Source organism: Halichoerus grypus, chromosome 10 (genome assembly GCF_964656455.1).
Source record: "Halichoerus grypus chromosome 10, mHalGry1.hap1.1, whole genome shotgun sequence".
NCBI classification, from domain to species: domain Eukaryota; kingdom Metazoa; phylum Chordata; class Mammalia; order Carnivora; family Phocidae; genus Halichoerus; species Halichoerus grypus.
Window position 1 is genome coordinate 35,020,515 of NC_135721.1, and position 15,586 is coordinate 35,036,100.

Here is a 15,586-nt window from a genome sequence, read left to right on the forward strand (position 1 = left end):
GGTTTTAGATAGAGGGTAGACGTGATGAATAGATGGAACACAGGGGATTTTGGGGGCAGTGAAACTATTCTTTATGATACTGTAATGATGGATACAGGTCATTATACATTTGTCAAACCCCACAGACCGTACAACACGAAGAACGAACCTGAATGTAAACTATGGACTTTAGTCAATAATAATGTATTAATATTGGCTCATCAATTTCAACAAATGTACCACACTAAAGCAAGATGTCAATAGGGGAAGCTCTGTGTGTGTGTGCGTGTGCATGTGTGTGTGTAAAGTATCTCGTGAGAAGTCTTGCTCCCACTGTTATTCACATCCACCCTGTTAACCATTTTTATTAGTTTTGAGTATGCTTCAAGGGTTCTCTAGAAATAGCATGAATATGAACATATGTTATCTTCCCCCTTTTTGAGAAAAGGCAGCATATAATATTAGTCTGCCCTTAACAGCATGTTTTGGACATCATTACCTATCAGCACAGAGCAAGCTATATTTTCTGTAGAGATGTCCCATAATTTATTTAAGCAGTCCCCATAGCCACCTATGTTGTTTCCAATCTACTGTTTTTACATGCACATATGTCATATTGAATGGATGCAAGCATATCTGCAGGAAATTCTTAAAAGTGGATGTCTAAAAGTATATGCATTTTTTACTTTGACAGGTATTGCTAAATTACTCTCTATAAGTGACAGTCTCAACAGCAATCAAAATCCGACAGTCACGGCTTAACAAAATGTTCTCAGCTTAGTACTATAGATAATCTATGACTCTTTACTTGAGGTGGGGGTGGGGCACAGGGGTGGTACCGGAAGGAGAATCACACACACATGAGTTACCATTGACTTCCCATATAGAAGAGTTTAAAGTTTTATTACCCATATAGTCCTTACCCAGTTGAAATTCAGTCTTGGGCTTGATGGCTGGAAGTTTACACTGCCATTCATAAGTATTTGGATAGGATCTCACTGGTTTAGAAAGCCCAGATAAAAGTGTGAGAATCAACGTTTCATCCCATGGATTCTCAACAGTCAAGTCTTAAAAGGAATGGAAACAAATAAAGGAAATGAATTCAGTACCCAAGAATTTTCCCAAAGAAACTACAGATAAAACAAGTGGAGACATTCATTAAATAAGCTATCAAAAGCCTTATCTTTAAAAGAGCAATGATTCAAATAATAACCATTTGGAAAAATCAAAATGGCTAGTTCTGCACAGCTCATTGTTATTTTAGATCAACAAATTTAGATCAATATTTAGTTGTGACAAAGGAAATGAACACCAAAAGCACCTGTTCCACTTGCCTGGAACTGCTAGATTCTGCCTTTAACATAATTATGTCTTAAAGGCCGACCTGGATATCAGTTACTTCTAACATTTCCCACAAAATACAATGACTTTCAATACTTATATTATCTATGAGCAGTTTGCATGCATGAGATGTACTTTGGGTTCACAAAAAAGAAATCATTTCTAAAGGGAAGAATAAAGTTTCTATTCAATTTAGCATGCTATAAAAATTCTTTTAGTGGTAGTTATCAAAGACTAATCCAGCATGATTAACATTTATTTAGTGCTAAGTGTATGTAGGACCCTGTTCTGAGTACTTTGTTTAGTACTTCACTTGGTCCTTATAAGAAGACTCTGCAGTAGGACCATCACCCCCACTTTATAGAGAAGGAAAGAGAGCCACAGAGAACTGAAATGATCTTGGCCAACCAAGATCATGTGACTGCCTAAAAGTGGAGCTAGGATTAGAACCTTCACAGTCTGTATTCTTAACCACGATGCAACACTATCCAAGACTGTTTTTGTGTAACCAGGGGAAAGGAGGTAAGCTCTGAGCCTGTTTATTTGGCTGTAAAACGGGGATACCAGTCTTAAATTCAACGCCTGCCATAGTAGGCCCTCCAGTTCTAACTCCCTCCTGCAACAGTAGTGATTTTGATACCTTCTAAAATTAAAACGAATTAATTTGCCCTTCAAGTGTGCTACTGTTATACCCCACTGTGATCCAGTTTGCAAGTTTTGTCTGAATTTGTGTTCCACTCAAAGACATTCAAGTCCCTGCTCTTTGAGCTTTCATGGAACAGCTTTTACCAGGCTATTGTCCTTATTCGGGGACACAATTAAGACTGAACATCTGTTCATACTTGAAGCATCGACATTCTCAAGTGAACTAGTCTGCATCCATTCTGCTCGGCGCCCAGCACTGGCGTCCGGTGGATCTTCCGCAATGGTGAAGTTAGTGTCTGTGAGTTTACAAGCCTTGAGGCTCTGCGCTACTTCACTGGTCAGCACACCACCTGCAGCAGGTTGGCTCCCACGGAGCAAGGATGCCGGAGATACGTCTGCTGGGAACGCCAGCTCTGGGCTTTTCTCTTGAATTGGACTGGATGTGTTAAAGGAATAGACAAGAGGAAACAAAACACATGATTACAAGTCTATTGGATTTGATCACATAAAAGTACCACAAAACAGTTTCCTTTTCATTCTACGAAAGACATTTCAAAACTCCTTTACAAAGGGTTGATTACAGCATTTTCTTCAGACAAACAAATATATGCAAATACACAGCCAGTACAGTATGCATAGAAATAAAATCCAAGACATGGAAATAGAGTCAACAAATAGGTGAGGGAACGCGATGGATATTCTTTAGTGGGAAACATGGGGAGGGGTGGGCTTATTTCCCCAAGATGTCATCAAGCTGGGGATCAAGACTGAATATTGAACTCTATTCCAAAATGGCTTCTTTTATAGCACTGAAACAAACAGAGAATGTCATAATCCAAAACCTAACACTAGTATCTTTCTGTACACACACATATGGTTGATCTGTATTATTCACGGATCCCATATTTGTGAATTCTCCTACGTGCTAAACTCATTCATAATCCCCGAATCAATTTTCATGGTACTTTTGCAGACGTGCAGAATGGTGAAAACATTTAGTCACCCAACATACACATTCCCAGAAGTGGAATAAGGCAATGCTCTGCATTCTCATGTCAGCTCTCACACTGTAAACCAGTGTCCTTTCGCAGTACATTTAGTAACATGTTTTTCTGTGTGTTTTTGTGATTTCGTTGTTTAAAATGTTCCCCCAAGTGCAGTGCTAAAGTGTTGTCTAGTGTTCCTAAGTGCAAGAAGGCTGTGATGTGTCTTACAGGGAAAATATGTGTTAGATAAGCCGTGTTCAGGTATAAGTTATAGTGCTGTTGGCCCTGAGTTCAATACCAATGAATCAACAATTATTTATTAAATAAGGTGTCTTTAAACAAAATGTTGTGAACAGAGGCTCATGGGAACCTAACTAGGAACAATGGTTCAGTGTTGGGTAATTCAGAGACTGCAGTGACTTTATACAAAAGGACGAGGGCAAATAGTAAGACCTGACTGTGTAGGTATCTCCACACACATAAACTCTCCTCCACCTTTACGCCCACATATACACAAACTCATGTATCAGTATGCATTGTTACAAAGATAAATCTGTATATGCAACTTCAGGCTGCATTCTTACTTCTTGATAGGCATTTTTCCTAGTAGGAAGTTTTTTTGAAAAGAAACTAGGTTTGGAATAATTTAAAGAAATGTTACAAAGATCATAGCAAATTCCCACACACTCCTCACCCAATTTCCTTGAACGTTACCATGTCATGGGACAGTGGCTCCTGTCAAAACCAGTATGTCAACATTTGCTATCCTGACCTCCAAACTTCGCTTGGATTTCACCAGTTTTCCCAAAGGGCCCTTTATTTGCTCCCAGATCTAATCGTGGATACCATGTTGTATTCAACTGTCATGTCTCCTTACCCCCTTCTCATCTGTGATGGTCTCTTAGTGTTTCCTACCTCCCCAAGACCTTGTCAGTTTTGGGGACTACCGGCCAGGTATTTTATAGAGTGTCCCTCAGTTTGGGTTCCTTTGATATTTTCCTTATGATTACACTGTGAAGAATGTTCCAGAGGTCAAGTGCCCTTCTCAATGCATGACTACCATAAGCTGTCACTTGTGAAATTAACCTTGGTCATTTGGTGAAGGTGGTGTCTGCCATGGCCCTATCATGGATTTTAATCACTACCTACCATTTAATTCAGTGGATGTATGCTGGAATAGAATAATTCTCTGGTTCTTAGATATTAAAAATACTTCCAATATTTTAATTAATTAATTTTCTGTTCAGCCATTTCATATAGGAGGAGGACACAAAAGGGTCCTCCCTCTTCAGATCATGGCAATTTTAATTTATCCCACAAGCATAGCCACCAAAATCTATTATTGGGAGAAACTGTGGTAGTCAAATGGGAGTATTTTCAATATTTGATATTACAACAAAACAGATATTAGGGGTATCCATGCACACAGAAAAAATTGCTTTCAAACCTACATAAATTGTTACTAGCAACTTGAGTACCCAAATTACTGTGGGTACATACATTATAAATAAAACGCTTTTCCCTTCTCCATGAGAATTTGAGTTTTGGTTAACTTTCTAGCTCCTATCCCCTGAAAACTGAAAGTTAAGAGTATCACTGTCACCACTGCTTATGGTAAACAAAAGCCATGACTGGAACTGTATTCTAGACTGAGAGAATTAGAAATATATGCTGGGAATCCACAGCGTCAGGCTTCAGGTACGAGGATTCTCGTGATGGGCCTATTCCTTGTGGGGTCTCTGGAATCTAAATCTATAGTGTTGCAAGGACCACTGACATCCACGGAAATAAGGCTTCTAAGCTAGGGAAGCTTCTGTACCTTGGTCCTAAGTGTTTCCTTATAACTTGTCCCATGCAGGTCAAAGATGATAGTGTCTTGGATAGTTCTTTCCTTGGCAATGATTTTTGTCCTGTATATTTCTATGTTAATCTTATGCCAAGTGTGGCTTATGCCAGTCTTGTGAGTCAAAAGTTTAGCTGCATGTCAAAGATTCCTTGTGGGCAGTAATAGACTGTGCCTATTGGGCAGAATTTTAAATTAAAAGGCAAGATCTGCTCATCTGCATTGATTTTATTATTAAGGAGTTAAGTTATTTTCTCCATGTTTATTCATTTTTTTTCTTTTGTAAATTCTGCTCATTTCTTTCATCCAATTTATTTACTGGGGTCTTAATTTAAGAAGAGGTTTTAATGACAAGAGGCAGTACAACATAGTGGTGAGAGCAAGGCTTCTGAAATATGGGTTGAAATTACAATGCTACAAATTAGAATTTGTATGACTTTAGGTCATTTCTTTAACTCTCTAGACCTGGTTTCCTCATCTGTAATGGTGGAAAAGAATAGTTCCTACAACTAAATCTACTGTGAGGATTAATTACAGGATATAGTACATAAAAAGTATCAGCATTACAATGGAATATAATAAAATACTCAAAAGATTACAGCTACTTTCAGTGTCTGTTACATTTACCAGACTATTCAAATAGGGTGGAATTTTACTTCTGCAAAGCACACATGTATGCTACATATGCATTTTGTACCAACACCTAAGAGGCTTAAACATTCTATTGTCCTCCTCTTAAAAGAAAGTGATTGCTTTTCTCAATTAGAATGGGTATATGGAAACAAATATGTGTTTGCTCAGTTCTACAATAGTCTTTACACTACGTCAGGGTCTTTGGCTGGTAAGAGTAAGTGCAGTTCTGCTCTCAAAATGAGTAGAAGTCAGTCACAGGAACTACTCCCACAGATACTCTCTGCTACCCCAGCTGCTTCTCTCACTGCCCTGATGGATCCAATGTTTAGGCTTATCACTGTATGTGTATCTATAGAGAGTAGCTTCTGGCTTATACCTGCAAGTCAATAAAATCTCACAATACCTGAACTTTCTGTCTTTTGAGGGTTCTGCCATGTTTTCTTCACAAGAATCCAGAGTCACATGGGTGCACTCTTTTGCGACCACATTTTCTGAAATATGTAGAAAATTAGAAACAGACATAATGCACGCATATGATTTCATGTGGTTATGAAGTCCATAATTCCTTTTTACACTGACTTTCATTATAATTTCAAAATGGTGTTTCATGGTAAAATGTTCCATAATATTTTTAAAATAGGAAAAAACATCACTAAAAATTTTTTTTTTTACTACTAATATTTGTGAGCATTTCAACTTTACACATCCAATCCTTCAAGAGCAAAAGGTCCAAAGGGTGGCAGGTCTGAGCAGCCCATGGAGGTTCTGGTACGGGCAGAGGGCACACCCTGCTTTAGGAGAACCTGAGGACAAGGACATGGAGAGTAAAACACTGCAACGCTTCTAGAGGGCAGAGATTTGGGTGTCTTTCCGACTGACTGCTTTATTTAGTCAGTTAGTGTTTAGTTGATTCAACTGATTTAGAGTGTTTACATCCGGAAGATACCTGGCAATACTTACCATCACTCCCTTTAACTAAAAACAAACAAATAAAAACTATCTACAGAAAGACAAACTAGATAGGCAGATGTGAAGTATATATTATACACACACACACACACACACACACACACACACAATACTATAAATACCTAAGTATTACACTGGACTAAATTTTATCAGATATTGCATCACCAAACAGGTGCTAATACTTTTTAGAACTAGAACATTAGCTTCTATTTATCCAACCAAAGTGCAAATACTCCAAAAACAGCCGATATTGACTCTGAAAGACACCAACTGAATAAACTCGTTTTCCCAAACGGAAACACTTGAACATTTTTTTGTTAAAGTGGCAAGCTTGTGATGGCACCTGGCAATTGTCCAAATTTCAACTGAACTCTCCTTAAAAATCCAGAAGAGAAAGGTAATATACTAGGTTAGTACTCTAAAAATTTTTTTTTACTCCTTAGTTAAAAGTTTTTAGGTCTATGGGCTCAGACTTCATATTAAAATACGCTTCCACATAGGGGAGTGAAATGCTTTGACAGTTCTTTCATTGCATTGCTTTGGGGACCAATTACTATTTTTATTAAAAGTGTCAGCAGTGACAGAGTTTGGCTAGTAAAAAACTCATCAAAATGGTAAAGTGGTCCTTTGTTGTCAATATATTTTGTAGGTTGGTACTTAATAGGGAATAATTAATTATTTGGGCTTAATGACAATGTCATATGTTAAGGTTTAATTCAGATAAAGATCTTTGATATAGGAGTGTTATGTTTAGGGGAAATAAGAACTATCTGCATATTTTACCATTACTCTCTTGAAGTCAGTCGTTAAAAAAAATAAGAAAATATGATTTTCCTGAGTGTAGTACTTGGCTACAACTCTAAAGTAATAAAATTTATATATTTAGCATTCAAGCAACTTAACCTGTCTGTCTTGGCCATTTTGTTTGTAGTAAACATAACATCAACCTATATCCCGTACAAATGGGTTGGACTTGGCATATCTGCCTTTAAGTGCTTCTATAGGTTTTTCTCCTGTTCTACCTCTAATCTATGTTTCTAAGTTTCTAAAATGCACAGACTTTCAGAAAACAGTATGCCAAAAGAAGAAATCATATAGGTAACAATACAGTGAATGGATTTTAAGTTTCCTCTGGATGATCTTTAAACTTCCATTTAGAATTTCCAAGAAAACTGTAATCCTGAAAGAACTGAGTTAGCAGAAGACAAGACACTCGAGTGGTGTGACACACACCTTTATCCTCCAGAGCAGGACCTGCATCCGCGGGTGGTCTGTGGAAAGGTGTGGACGCGAGCTGTGCGGCAGCCGTGAAGTGTCCTGGGCTTTTTGGACTGGGCGCCAGGGTTCTGTTGCAGCGGACACCCCAGATGGTTGAGTCATCCAAAAACTCTTCGGCGTGAGGTACTTCCTACAACAAAAGCTGAACTGAAAAAAAAAGCAACAATCTCCCCGTTTTGTCATTTAACTCATTGATACTGCTTAAGATTCAAAAAACTGAGGAATCAAAGAGGAAATAGATGTCACCCCTGGCTAACACCCCTGGGTTCTCTGTTCCTCTCCCCAGAAGCGGGACACTTCATCTTTAACATACCCCAGTGCAGTCACACTGTATCCAAGGGTCGCATTTTATTTTCCAATTTTTACTTTTTTTTTAATTTGAAAAGTCTAGATTTATAGACAAGTTACAAAGATTGTACAGAGTTCCCATGTGCATGTCATCAAACTCCCTCTGATGTTAACATCTTATAGAATCCTGGTGCATTTATAAAAACTAAACAATCCTACTAACTCTAGATGCTACTTGGATTTCATCCTTTCCCCACTCATGTCCCTTCTCTGTTTCAGGCTCCAGTCCAGGATGCCATGTGATTTAGTTGTCACATCTCGATGGGTCTCCTCTGACCTATGCCAGTTGATTGGTCTGTCCCAGTCCTTCTTACACGGACATTTTTGAATACTGGTCAGGAGCTGTGTGGAATGTCTCTCCCATTTGGGTTTAAATTTGGTCTTTTCTCATGTATAGACTGGAGTTACAGATTTCAGGGAAGAATATCGGGTAAAGCGCCATTAGGGGATACATGATATCAAAACAACTTATTACTGGTGAGGTTAAGCCATCACTTGGTGAAGGTGGTGTCTGCCAGGTTTCTCCTCTGTAAGGAACTATTTTTCCCTTTCCTGACCTTAATTTGTCAGAAGCAGGTCATGGTCTAGCCTACACTCAAAGGTAAACTAAGATCTACCTCCTGGAGGGAGGGATATCAAAGAATATGTGGACAGATGTTAAAATAACCACAATCATCTGGGGAGATACTGCAAGGCTATACAAATGTCCTGTTTCTTCTTAAAGTTTCACTTGCTAATTTTAGTATTCCCTGTGGAGCTTACCTAGAACAATGATTACTGTGGTGTTCCAATGGCGATTTTCTATTATCAGTCATTCCTTTCACATTTATTACCTGCAATTCTTCTGTAAGGAAGGTTTATTTTGTCCTCTCTCCCATTTGTTTATATCGATAAGGATATTTATTTTATTTCTTGGGTTATGATCCAATACTACCTTATTCTACTTATTTTCTTGCTCGAATTGTGCCAGGTTTGGCCATGGGCTTATTCAGCTTTGGCTCCTGAGTTCGTTTGTTATGCCATCTTTTTTTTTTTTTAAAGCACTTCCTTACTTTCTGGCACCACAAGATGCTCTAGGCTCACTTATATTTTCCTTCTTTAGCCCCAGAATTAGCTATTTCTCCAAAAATGCAGTGGTCAAGTTTTAGAGTCTGTACACAAAGACAGAAACTGCTGAGTCAGAATTATGCTTGGCAAAACCCTTCAGTTGCCAATAAAATGCCACCCATGGTTTTTATATATAGTGCACAGGTTTTACATATCCACCCTATCTCTTCCAACACTGGAAGAAAAACTGGCTGGTTGTTTCTTCGGGTGGATGCAGGATAAAGCAATTGGCTTGTGCATAGGGACAGGATGCAAAAAATTCATATAGCTTTTTTGTTCAAAACGTCTCTTGTTGAATAGTTGACTGAAATCCATCTATTAATTGATGCACTGTATCTGAAATCCAGTCCATTATTTGGAAGTTTTTGAGAAGGTCAAGAAGTTCATCAGAAGGATTAGAGAGCTGAATGATAATTTATTCAGAAGAATCCACCATGGAACTAAAGCTATACGCCAGGCTTTAGCTCAGCTCTGCAGCACTACTCTCTGACCATCCCAGCCATAGGGCCAGGCCAGGGTGAGTGGAGAGAAAGCACACCACACGGTAACACTCAGGGCTAGAGTAGAAGATGCATATGGGCTGGACACAACGGTTGCTATGACGGAGAATGCTGTGAGTCCGCCAACTGCTGAGTTATACTGACGATGGACCAGTCCACTTTAACTCAGACTTGGTGGGTTTTCTAATATTCCATTGTAGGCCTCGCTTCTTGGGTCTAGGAAAATATATCCCCCACTCGTTCCTCCCGCCACGGCTCTTTGAGGGCCAGGATCCTATCATTGTTTAGCTTCTGCATCTATCACAGTGCGTGATACATAATAGGTACTTGAATGATTGTAGAATAATGCTCCCCAAAACCCACTCTCCATATAATGTTGTATTTTTCAGCACAGTTTTATATATATTATCTCATTTGATTGGCATATCACTTGGTAAAATGAAAAGGAACGAGTTGTAAGACCCATTTCATGGATGAAGCAATGATTTACTTACACTGGGTTTTGAAGGAAATCTGCTTATAGAGCGTTCTCCAAAGGTCCTGGCTCCTGTGGGTTTATTTTTAGGCTGTGGTAATCTAAGGAAAGATTTGTAAAATTATAAATTGTAAAATATGCTAAAGGAAATACTACCACTTAAGTGAGACTGTTAGAAATATTCTTCACTTATCCTATTTAATTAACATTTACATAAACATTCCTTACTTTTACAGTAGTTGTAGGAAAACTGAGTGCAAATGGAATTAACTTGACTATATATATAAAAATAAATTTACAGTAACTTAAGAGAGGGTGAAAAAACATAAAATCTCTACTACACTGAGTTATAAATTTTAGGAATAAAAAAAGAGGTAGGGCCATGGCCAATAGAATACCATGGATGGCATACATTTTATTTCTTATCTCTAGGACTAGGTTTAGCTATGGAATTTCCCTCTGAGAGCTGATCAGACTGTTTCCTTTCTACTTCAATATGAATCTCTTCTACACCATGATACTCTTTAATTCATAGTGACACCTCTCTTTCCATGGTTTAAACTGTAAACTGAAAATTCCTGGGGCTACCCACTCTACTCCCACATCTGGCTCCCTAATGTAATGTCTTTCAGCTTAAAACATCTCTCTGCAACATGACCCGATATAAGTCACTTCCTTTTCTGTAGCAATCCTGCAAATATAAACAGACCTGTACGGATACCTGTACTGGTAAACTCATTCACACCTAATGCAATTTCAAATTTATAGAATCCCTCATTTCTCTCATCATTTGTAACCACCCTGTTTTCCCGGCAACACATGCTTTTGCTATGGGAGGTCCACTTTCCTGTAACTTGTGTGTAATAATGCAGGTCTAGAGGAGAACTTGAGCAACGATCTTCCTGTCACGTGGTTAAAATGCTCCCCAGCAGCAGAGCTCGTGCCGGGACCCAGACCATTTAGTCAGCAGGCCACATTTTCTCCCCACCTTGAGTCCCAGATGAAGCTCTGCAGCATTTCGTGTCACTGGGAGAACAAATATCTCCCCTGACCCACCATATCTCTTTTCCTCCAACACTGGAGGAAAAACTGGCTGGCTGTTTCTTCAGGTGGACATGGGATAAAGCAATAACTCAATATTTCTTTACCCGTAATTTTCTTTGTTTCCATCTTCGAACACAGGAAAAGCAGATGACAAAGAAGAGATGATCTTATTGACTCCCCAAGCCCCAGAAGACCTTGCATTTTCTGCATTGGAGTAAAAAGTAGCATTTTATTAGTGTATTAGGAAAAAACACTATACTTGATGCTAAACTTCACCTACAAATAAGAAAATGAAATAACAGCTTACAGAAAAGAACGGATACATTTTTCAAATGCAAAATGCATTACCAGTAGAGAAATCAGAATAATTTAAAAGGCACACAAATAAGTCACTTTGTAGTGTGACGAAGTGACCTAACCATGGTCATAGGGTTTAACACTTAAGCCTCTAGGTCTTGAGTTCCTGCCACATGCAAAGCACAGTGTTCATCATTCTCCTAAAACACTGGTCTTGTCACCTCACTGAAAAATGCTCTCTGTGGCCTTGTTTCCCATTTCCTATAAGAAAAAATTAACCTTTTAACTTTATATTCCAAGGCCTCCTGAGTCTAATGATCCTATTTATCTTTATCACGATCTCTCTGGCTTCCAGCATAAAACCCAAGACTGTAAACAAATGTGGGCTCTAACACTCCACCCATGTCATTCCTCAACTGGGCAAGGCTCAAGTCACACCTCAAGTGTTCAGGTTTTCCTGGCCATCCCTTACTCACCAGGACTTTGTCCTTCTGTAGCACTTATTTTTAAGAAACAAATCTATGACATATACTGAGTACCTTTTCCAACACTGTTGTATTTTTTATTTCACTACCTTTCTGGGACAAGCTAACCAAGGAAAGGGCAACTTCTTGTATAATCCTTGATATTTCCTATAGCAACCACCCACAACTCCTGCACTTAGTAGTGTTTAAATAAATGATTACTTTGAAACTGGGCCTCAAACGCATCTTCATTTTGATCTAGAGATGGCCATTCATCTTTGTCGTCAGAAATATCAGGAAGTGTAGGAGCCTGAAACATATTCATGATGAAACCTTAGAAGAATAAAAAGAGTCACTGTAAACATGATTGCAAAAGCGCTTTCATTAATTTGTTGCCAGATGCTACACATTCAAACCAAAGGCTTTACCTAGGGCTTCCTTTGTGTGCACAGTGGGTGACGGCTGCACCCTGGATGGGGTCGCCTGAACCATTCCCAGCGACGTGTTTGGAGTCATGTGAAAAGAACCTGTGTTAACAACCTTATGTGTTTCAGACCCTATAAAAGAAATGGGGCAAAATGCATTACCAGTAGAGGAATCAGAATAATTTAAAAGGCACACAAATTAAGAAAATTACAATTAGAACATTTTATTATTGCTGATAATTATCACTAAGGACTTCTGTTATTACAGTGCTTGCATCACTTTCATTCTTATTTTTATAATAGTCCCACGAAGTAGCTAAGGTAGAATTATCCTCTTACGGAAAAGGAAATCAGAGTTCAAAGAGATTAAGTGGCTTGGTCTAAGATCATTATCAAATTAGCAGGTTGTCATAAATAGCACCCTTCACTCCACTATATCCCAAAAAACACATGTTAATAGTCACACCATGAATCTTAAGACTGGCTTTCCATCTTACTCAGCTGGAATCCAGACAATGGCATCCAAGGCCCCACAAAACCTGGGCCCTGTTCACTCAGACCTCATCTTCCTCCTTCTCCAATTCACTCTAGCCACCTGGGCCTCTTTGCTGTGCTTAGAAGCCATCAGGGATAGTCCCCTCGGGGCTCTGCACCTGCTCTTCCCTTCACCTGAAACACGTTGTCCAAGCTAGTTGTATGGGCACCTCCCGCCTTTGAGACTTTATCCAAAATATCACTTTCCTTGGGAGCACCTTTCCTGGTCACTTCTGAAACTTCAATCCCCTTTCCCCCAACACTTTCGTTCCCTCTCTGCTCGGGTGGGGGTTTTGTCCTTTCTGTTCCTGACTGCATCCCTAACTGCCTAGAATGGTGCCTGGCGTCTAGCAAGCGCACAGGAAGTATTGGTTAAATGCAGGGGTTGCTGGCGGATTCAAGCAGCTTGGCTCCCCACTAAACTGTCATTGGAGAGAGTGCCAAAGTCACTCGGGGGGAGCGAATGCATATTCGATGTATCTTATTTTGTTCATAAAACTTACCTTCAACACAAATGCCTCTAACAAAGTAGTACCTAAGAGAACTACAATACTCCTAGTTCAACTTTTAATTCCCTTTCCTACCTCATAATGCATTAAAGATGACTCTTGTTTTTGATAAAGCTGCTGAGAAATTTAATAAAAAAGGTTTCAAAAATCAAGTTTCCAAAGGATTCTAATTACTAAGATGTGACCGGGAAGTGGATTTCTACCTTTACTTGAGATGGTCTGGGGCTTATCTAACCCCTAAATTCTAAGAATAGGAAAGCAAACACCCACGTTCACCCAAGTCTTCATGAGCCATGGCCACCAAACAGATCTCTCAGTGACCTGCAGGAGTCTGGGCAAGCAGGTCAGAAACAAATTAATTATAATTAAACATCACCTTCTTTTATCTCGGCTCCATTCTGTGGCTTGAATTCATGAGTACTTTTAGTCACACATCTGAAAGAGAAATCTCTTGAGACGCACTAACTCTCCAAAAAGAACAGTAAAACAGTCAGCAATTACAAGCCTATTCTTAAAATACAGATGGAAGTGCTTAGGTCTATAGTGTAAGTAAATACAATGTTTTATTTTTTCTTTCATTTCCTTTTGAGGTAAAGGCCAGCTACTACATGTTGGCTTGACGCAGCAGGCCTATATTTTAACATCATGATGATCATTCCTATGTGCGGTAGGGCAGGATGATGGCCTCTAAAAATCAGGTGATCCCACTTATTACATAGGCTCAAGGACTCACACCCAGGTCCAGGCCTGGGTGCCCAATGCAGCTAGCCAGTCATGTTATGGGAAGTACTGGTGTGTTTTAGCTGCTTGTGCCACCTCTGGTTTGATGAGTCAAGAGCCACAGAGCATGGTTCTTCAGACTTGAAGGGTTATCAAGAAATTTTAAAAATGGCACATAAGATATTTATATCATAGTTGTTTTTTTTTTAAGTCCAGTCATGATAATGGACCTCATCTGTCAATTTAACATTACTAGAATTCCCTCAGCAGGGACCATGTTAGGATGTAAAGTAAAAAGTACAACCACTTAATTTTACAAATCCCCACCCAACTGTCTTATAAACATGAGTTTTTCTTTGAGATTCCAGACAAAGGCACCTTTTCTCTGCCATGGTAAGCTTTCCCAGCTAGTGAGAGTACCAAGGGGATCCATTTGGTCCCTTGCCTGGGCCAGGGTCAGGGTCCCTCTGAGGTGCTTCGGACTGAGATCTAAATGTTCACTGGGTTAACGAGTTTCAGAGTTTTATAGGGACAGCTGTGTCTGGCTCCTCCACCCTCATGACTCCATCTCTGGGGGCGGTTGGAAACTCAGCATCTCTTTGGGCCTGTCACTGCTCTCTTGTTTTTATCATTTTATAATTGCATTAGCAGTGAAGAACGAATGAAGTCATAGCCCCCAATGACACAACAGTTCTTTTTTTACATACACACAGGACGACACAGGACACAAGTCTGAATTATTATCCTAACCTGAGTGAAAAAGCATTTTCAATCTTATTTTCAGGAGAAATCATTGGTAAAAGTTAATCTTGGATATTGAGAAGAACCAGTACTCATGAACCATAATCTATGCTAAGGAGTTTAGCCCCAGGGGAGGGTGCAAGTTACACCGGAGCTCTCATTTTTTCTAACGGATCAATAAAATTGCTCTATGTAAAGAGAGCGTGCCAAAGTCACCGAAGATAAAAATTTAAACAAAGCAAGTTACTGTAGCATTAACTTTCATTTCTGAAATCTAGGAAAACCCCTCAAAATTGGGGAAAAAAGACCTCCACAGCAGCATACAGATAAGATCTTGGCATATCGTGTAATGGATATTGAATCCCAAATTGCTCCTGATGAAGACAGAAGGATTATGAGAACACATGTCAAGAAACTGTCTGGATGGTAATAATCACTCCATGTGTTCAGTCAAAGCCAGCAAGAAAGGCAATTTCAGTTAAATAGCTGTATATTTTCCAGTTACAAAAAAAGTGTTGCATTTCAGTATACTGAAAATTTTTAATTCAAGGGAGAAGTATGAAATGAAATAAATCCCCTAAAAGAAAAATAGAGAGATAAGTCTGAAAGATTTGGGGCTATTTTGGTAACGGTTTTTCAACAACACGCCCATCTAAAAATTATTTTAAAAAGAAGAATCCTTCATCTTTTACATACTGTTCTCGACACTGCAGAACATGTAAAGGAGCTGACGATGCCATTCATGTCA

General features: G+C 39.0%; 1 protein-coding gene and 1 non-coding gene across 2 annotated transcripts in view; both read right to left on the minus strand.

Moving 5' to 3' along the window:
* BUB1 (BUB1 mitotic checkpoint serine/threonine kinase) overlaps nt 1-15,586 on the minus strand; it is a 44,054-nt gene that overhangs the window by 10,789 nt on the left and 17,679 nt on the right. The window contains exons 11-19 of the mRNA XM_036070990.2: nt 13,754-13,812; nt 12,338-12,466; nt 12,132-12,242; nt 11,253-11,352; nt 10,124-10,205; nt 7,630-7,804; nt 5,831-5,918; nt 2,163-2,401; nt 903-1,046 (exon numbers count right to left, since the gene is read on the minus strand). Coding sequence (XP_035926883.1) covers nt 903-1,046; nt 2,163-2,401; nt 5,831-5,918; nt 7,630-7,804; nt 10,124-10,205; nt 11,253-11,352; nt 12,132-12,242; nt 12,338-12,466; nt 13,754-13,812 — 1,127 coding nt within the window. The remainder of the gene's footprint in view (nt 1-902; nt 1,047-2,162; nt 2,402-5,830; nt 5,919-7,629; nt 7,805-10,123; nt 10,206-11,252; nt 11,353-12,131; nt 12,243-12,337; nt 12,467-13,753; nt 13,813-15,586) is intronic.
* On the minus strand, nt 4,185-4,324 carry LOC118522154 (small nucleolar RNA SNORA29). The gene has a single exon (XR_004910499.1). It is a non-coding gene; the product is annotated as a small nucleolar RNA SNORA29 (small nucleolar RNA).